General features: G+C 44.9%; 1 protein-coding gene across 1 annotated transcript; it reads left to right on the top strand.

The window, feature by feature from the left end:
* The first annotated feature begins 206 nt into the window (after positions 1-206).
* On the top strand, positions 207-2,916 carry LOC124681987. The gene is made up of 9 exons (XM_047216755.1): positions 207-341; positions 424-591; positions 750-984; positions 1,127-1,421; positions 1,569-1,764; positions 1,882-1,962; positions 2,064-2,317; positions 2,415-2,490; positions 2,583-2,916. The coding sequence occupies exons 1-9, from the start codon at positions 267-269 to the stop codon at positions 2,658-2,660; spliced, it is 1,458 nt and encodes a 485-aa protein (XP_047072711.1). The 5' UTR covers positions 207-266; the 3' UTR covers positions 2,661-2,916.
* The last annotated feature ends 4,216 nt before the right edge of the window (positions 2,917-7,132 follow it).

Raw genomic sequence — 7,132 nt, 5'->3', positions numbered from 1 at the left:
TCACCAGATAGAGATGTCCCCATCTGCAACTATACACACGATGAGAGATTGTACAGCTACCTGTGGTTGTACTGGCCCCTTTGTAGTATGCTCTTTTTGAAGGAAGCTGGCCCCCACGTCCATGTGACAGCTAGTCGGACCATTGAATCAACATTCTATATAGATTGTTGTCTGTTGGTGGTGGAGCGTACCAACCAGCACTCTCATAGATCCTGGAGATCTGTTGTTAGTTCATCGCCATAGAACTCGTCGTCAGTCCTCAAAGAATGGCTCAAACCAGTTCCTCTTCCCCCGTGTTAGCAACGAACCAAGAAACATCGGGGAATGATAGAGGCCATACTGTAAACCCCCCCTTCTAAGAGCATCCCCACTGCAATTTTCGTTCTCTGATGAAGCAAATGACCATATAATCTTGTTTTGCAGCACAATCAAGGCAACCATGAAGCTTCAGTGGCCATACCATCTGAGGTGCGAATGTTGGATCGAAGCTTCATGAATCCGGATTCGGTACGTACGGATCCGATGCACAGCGAACTGGATGAAGCCTCGGCAGATACAGAGCGACCCCATTTCTGCACTCAACCTACGAAGGTAAATCACCGATACTTTTTCCCTATATGCACTTTTTCCGAACTAAACATCGCAAGGCGTAGTGTCGATGGGTCTTCGTACACGGTATATGTTGTAAGCATTGACGTACCCAGCTGTCTAGATCTGAACCAGTTTTTTTCGAAAACCCTTGAATGCAGGCGCGTGTGGACACCAGATCACAGGGACTGGATGAGGAGATCAATATTCCAGACACCCACCCTGTGGCACGATCCAAGTGCTGCAGCTGTTGTTGCATCAAAGAACTAGCAGGAGTTCTTGCTAAGAACAACGACATGAAAGAATTAGCAGGAGTTCTTGCTAAGAACAACGACATCATGGAAAAGCTGGGCAACTTGCTTTCAGTCACACTGAAGCATATTACCAGTCATGAATGTGAGTAGCCTTTCGTTGCATCAGATTTATTCCCATTCTCTTTGCAGCTGTAAATTCCTGTTTTCACCTGCTTTTGTCATTCTTTCATTGCATGCATATGTAAATTCCACCATTTAATCGCTCGGACATTTTTTCTTCACAGTTTCACTGGACCCTGAACAGTATCCAGCGCAAAGAAGGATTGGCCGGTCAAAATCAGCGAAGGCCAACATGTATACAGCAAGCGGCCCCTGTGGCAAGGTCGTTCGTGTTGATAATCCCCCCGAATCCCATGTGCTAATGGACAGATCTGCCGCACCTCGCAAGAGAACAAATGATCAGTCTTCCAGCCCAGGTCTACTGAAGAAAGGAATTATATCAGTATCTGTCCTTGAGCAGCCGGAACTACGTCTCAACGCCGAAAGCCTGGGCAAAGCTAATGCGTGGAATTTGTCTAGGTAACAAACTCGTACTAGCTTAACAAGGCCAGCAATTTCTTCCAAAATTAGAAACTCATACTATAACCAGAACCTGCCATTATAGTCACAGCGGGATGGCAACCGTAATTAGCTTAACAAGGCCAGCAATTTATGTTTTGCTTACAGGGATTGGATCGTGTTGTCGGACACATACGACATCCGAATATCTGGATCACAGCTTAAAATGTTCCTCCAAGACAAGGCAGTGCTACCACTTTGTCTCTGTCGAGCTATAACTCACATGCTTCAGTACAAGGAAGGAATGAGGGCAGCCTTGTATAAAGACTATATCCCAACCCATTATTTCACGGCAGGGCAGTCGGTAATTTGGCCGTATTCTTTTTCAATCATACCAGTCAGCTCCATGTATATATATAGTATTCCATATTCTAGTTTGTATCCTGCAACTAAATTATATATATGTATTCCATATGAACAGTTCAGATCATCCAGCCCCAGCGATCCCCTTGGTGGTTATATGCAGGCATTGCGGCACTACAAGATAAACAGTTGCGACACAGTGAGCCCCTTTTAGACCTGAATCATACAATGCTAAGCTACATCGTTTAACAATTGTCTCTTGTAAAATGATTAACCCCTCAATGACATTTTTTTTCACAGTATGTCGCCCTTGTGGAGAATAACATGCAGTGGGCTTGCTACTCTTTCTATGTGCCTGGCAAGGTTGAGACAATCATTGATCCATGCTCCGAGAGTAATTCTCAGGAAGACATAATTGAGAAGCACAAAACTATGCTAAACTCTGTCCGTGGAGAAGTGATCCAGTTTGCCCGTAGCTTGCATAACAAACCGGCCATTGGGTGCGAACCCTGGCAGACCCAAACCATCAATGGCCAGCAGATAAATTTTAGTGGGTACGTTTGTCATGTCTTATATTATTATATATTGTTGGCGGTAGTGAAATTAAGTTCGAGAATTGCATCTAAAACTTTCAGAAGTATTGGTTTATAGGGCGGACTCCGGACTCTACGCTCTGTTAGGTGCACAAGAAGTTAATGCTAAAGATGGGACGGCGGCCACTATAGAGGTAACAGTTGCCCATCTACCAGTATATTTTGTTCTTAGCAGTTTAACTGCTATAGATTATGAGGAAATAGCAATAATTTTTCCCAATCGCAGGGAACCCCTGACTGGAAGAAGTTCAGTATGATAGATGACCTGCTGAAGATGGCAGGGAACATGGCTAAGATCCCCTAGAGCATCCATCTCGGACACAGCAACACAGAAGTACCTAGGATGTGTAATGAAAAAAACTCGTGGATACCCTCCGATGTTCCAGTGCACTCGTTTATCAGTTTGTTGTGTGCGTTGCCCACATGTTGCTTCTCCAATAGTTTGTCAACTTCCATAGCTGGTTGTTCCAGTCAATAATTAATCTAGTTTAATTTCCTTCGTCTAGCACGTTTCTGCATTGCCAATGTTGTATAGCTCTGTTTTGACACGGATGTTTGGATTGTGGTATTAACAGGAGAGCAGTACATGTTGAAGCTAAATTACAGTTTTAGGATTGTTTTGGTATGTGTTCAGTCCATTCCTTCGAGCAGAGACGATCTGTTTATTACTTGATGATGCAAAATACACTATCCAAAAACCTAACGATAGCAAAAATCTCGCGCCATTTCAATTCCCAGCTTTTTCGGCTTGGCCAAGAACTACAAAGATATCTGCCGACGGTGGTTTTGCCACTGAGTCTTTTGTGAAAAGTAGACCGGTCGGCTTTATAGCCTATGCACAGTCCATTTTTTGTTTGCAGCACAAGCCAAGTGAAAATACAATTTACCTGAAAGGCGTACGAAACACGAACAATCGCAAAGACCATGCATATCCACCTTATTTGCCTGAAAGTTTGCATTTCGTAGGAAAATGGGCTGTTTTGCCCACCACCGGTGTTGTTGGCGCATATATAGGAGCATTGGCTAGGTGAGACCTAATACTTGTTACCATAATTTTAAAAGGAACCTATACTAATAACACAAAAAGTTGTTTTATTGTTCACAACAAAAAAAACGTCTAATTATGTAATCATTGTTATGCTAACATCATATGGAAACCCAACAGTATGTAAAAAACATCTCGTTATTCAACCATTGTTATGCAAACATCATATGCAAACCCAACAGTATTACAGTAACCAGCGAACGTTATGCATGTCCACTCTATGCATATTTCTTGCTTGTCTTCCTGGTGCAGGTTGCTCGATTATGCCCCGTGTTGCCACATAGTTTGCATTTCCTTCCCAACGCTGAAGTTGGTCCAGCGACCGTGTTGTCGGGGCATTTTGAGGAGTAGTGCCTTGGAGAGCCACACGTCACGCACTTGGCTTGGCAAGACGATCTAGGGGAACGCCGAGGCGTTGTGTTCTCATCAGTCGCCTTCATCCCTTTGAGTACTTGCTTCTTCCTAGCACCCGGGCTTTCCAGGACCGACTTCATCCTAGAAGACTTCATTCGTCCCCTCGAGCGTACCCTAGGTGGAGCTAGTACAGACTCCTCTTGCGCCACTCCAGCACTCGCAGCTTCTGACACCCCCCCCTGCATGGTTGAAGCTCCGGTAGAAAGCAAGCAATTGCCAACCAAAGGAGCCGCCGCTATGGCAGTTTTTGCTTTGTTAAGATAATCAATTGCTATATGGAAAGCATCTCTGTCCCTTGTACCCATGCTAACCAGTTCCATGGCCGACGAGTACACAACACCATGAAGTGAAACCAAGTCGGTTTGCAGCTTAAGCGACGCATCAAAAGCAGTACCAGCTTCACCTATACCATGAAGTGCGAATTGGGTCCACCGTTTCATCACCAACCCAGGTGGAAGTGTTGTCACCCCTAAATGTACAAGGACCTGCAATAACCGGCATCCCGTAAAGCACATAATTAGCAGTGAAAAAACACATGTAGTTTAATTTTTGTAGTTTACGAAATGATAAATGTGCTTACACATAGGACGTGCCGGCACGGCATGCCGGTGTGCTCGAAATTCTTGCAGTTGCATTTGTAGTCCGTTCCATCATCAAGACGTTCGACAACAAATTCCCTTGCATAGAAATCAGTTCTACCAGGCTTTGCAATCAGCTGGCACAAGAAACTGTTGGGCATTTCCAAATCTGCCTTACAGCTGAATGACAAGGACCGGAACAGCTGCACGGAGAATCGCTTGAACATGACACGGGTGTATACTTTTGCTGCGTTCTTCTCGATCGGTGCTCCAATAGTCATTGGTCGACTTACCTGAAATTAGATAAATTGACATTGCTGAAACCTTTTGTAATGATCCATATATATGCATGCAATACAATGTGATGTAGGCTTTTCTTGTTACCCACCTGTGTTGTCTCGTGCTCTTCTCGCCCCTCGTCGGCTTGCCTATCCCCAACAAGTTTGTTGAACTGTGAAACAAACAAATGCATCGGGCTGGACGTGGAGATATACGTCTTTAGCATATGGTTAGCACTCTCACTTCGTTGGGTGCTAGTCATTCCAGCACAAAATGTTTCAGTGAAATATGGTTTAGCCCACATTTTTCTGTTGTCATAGGCTCTCGACAAGAACTTATTTTCACCCAAATCATATTTCTGTAACAAAGCAGCCCAATTAGCCTCAAATTCTTGCACCGTCACAAACTGGTCCAATAGCTCGTGCAGATCTATCTTGAAATCATTGTTCTTGCTGTATATGCCACCAAGTGATTCCTTTGCTTTCTTCAGGACGTGCCACTTGCACCACCTATGGCGAGCCTTCGGGTATTCATCCGCAATGGCAACTCTCATTTGATGAGCCTGATCTGCCAATCGTAACAACATCAGTAACCATTATTACTAACTTTTGGTATAACCCATTGCCTCATTCTAGTTCAAATCTATACCTGTTAGAATTGTTTGTGGGTGTCTGCCACCCATTGCCGATGCGAACACTCTGAAGCACCACCGGAATGCTTCTATAGTTTCTTCAGTTAGTAGCACGGCACCGAATACAACGCTCTGGAAATGATTGTTTACACCAACAAAAAGACCGAACGGTAGGTTGTACAAGTTGGTCCTATATGTGGTATCGAATGTAACCACATCACCGAATGCACTGTATCTAGACCTACTGTAACCATGACACCAGAACAACGATTTCACTCTTCCTAAATGATCTAAATCCATCTCGACAACCAAATCAGGATCAGCTGCACGCATTTTTTCAAACATTTCTAGTGTTTTGGACATGTCACCCTCAATAGACTCCTGAGCCAGCCTACCACACAGAGACCTAACAGTTTGTCTACTAAAGGGAACATAACTACTAGCACCGTGGGCCGACCCTACGATTGAGCACACTCGCGAGATTTGTACATTATTTAGTCTAAGCTGCCTAACCAAATCTCGCGTGCTCTGATCAATCCTATTATGAGAATTCCATCGTCTTCTTTGGGCGCAACCAACTGACATGGGGTGATTATGGATATCGTTAAACTTGTTAACATACCAGTTACATGAATCTCCTTTGAGAAGGCTTATCATACATGTGCACCCGGTACGGGAAGACCTGATACCTTGTTTTGTATCCCGCCCCTACAGATCCACAGGTACAGTTATATTAGATGTCAGGACTAGACGGAAAAACTGCGACTGGCCAAAAAACACATAAGGAAAAACTATTATAGGCCGTAAAACACAAACAAAGCACCTGACAAGCACACACTATGTCTTGCCGTGTCCGCGACCCTTTTGCATTGACCCTGCTACGATGAAACCTCACCCCAAATCCGCGCTCCCAGGAGTACATATTGAAGAATATGTAAGCCTCTTCAACTGAATCAAATTTTGTCCCAACTATGGGCTCGAAGATGCATTTTTCGCCCCTGCTTTCTGAAGCACGGAATGCTCTCTCCACTGCACCATAGCACCATGTTGTCGGCAGCACAGCACCGAAAACACGCCTGTCAAGAAAATGGATCATTAAGTTAGAAACTTTTGCATCTCCATGCATGAAGATAGAGCAGGCTCATATTTAAGAGGAACATAAGCGGCTTACTTGGTAAGGTGTCCTACAGCCAGTCCAGTTCCAGCGGGCATCTCTAAGTCAGTTGACATTGTATCAATTTGGTAAGGTCAAGCTCGGAATGCACTATGCCTCCATACATTGGTTTGACGTGTTCTTATATTTTTGAGTTTCAGTCGCGGACATCTAGGCTACAGGGTTGCGTAGTGCCGAAGTACTGTAGTACATACAGTGAAATGCAGTAGTATACAGTAAATACCTATCGAAACTATGTCACCTAGGTAGGCAACCGTTTCCCCTTTGAATGGTTGACGAAACCATACAACGTGTTGAATGATGGTTCTTAGGATCTGATAGTTTTCCTGGCCAACACTACAAGATAATTCAAAATTATGACTAAAACGGTTTAGGTACGGGTAGAAGAGACGCTCGTTTTCTTGGTTACAAGCATGTGTTAAGTCCATCTCCAACGGAGCGACCCATCCCGCGCCCGGACAAAACCCCGGCCCAACGTGGGGATGCACCGCAAAAGCGGACGGCCATGCCGTCCGGAACGACACAAACCCGGACCAAATCTGGGCTAGGTTTGCGTGGCCGCGGACGGCACGCGCCGTCCGCTTGCGTCCGGGCGCCCGTCGCCTCCTCTCCTTTGGGCCCACTTGTCGGTGACCCGGGAGGGTATTAAATGGGG

The sequence above is a fragment of the Lolium rigidum genome, unplaced genomic scaffold (genome assembly GCF_022539505.1).
Source record: "Lolium rigidum isolate FL_2022 unplaced genomic scaffold, APGP_CSIRO_Lrig_0.1 contig_64222_1, whole genome shotgun sequence".
In the NCBI taxonomy this organism is placed as follows: domain Eukaryota; kingdom Viridiplantae; phylum Streptophyta; class Magnoliopsida; order Poales; family Poaceae; genus Lolium; species Lolium rigidum.
The sequence above is the reverse complement of the archived record's forward strand: the minus strand, read 5'-3'. Positions and strand labels throughout refer to the sequence as shown.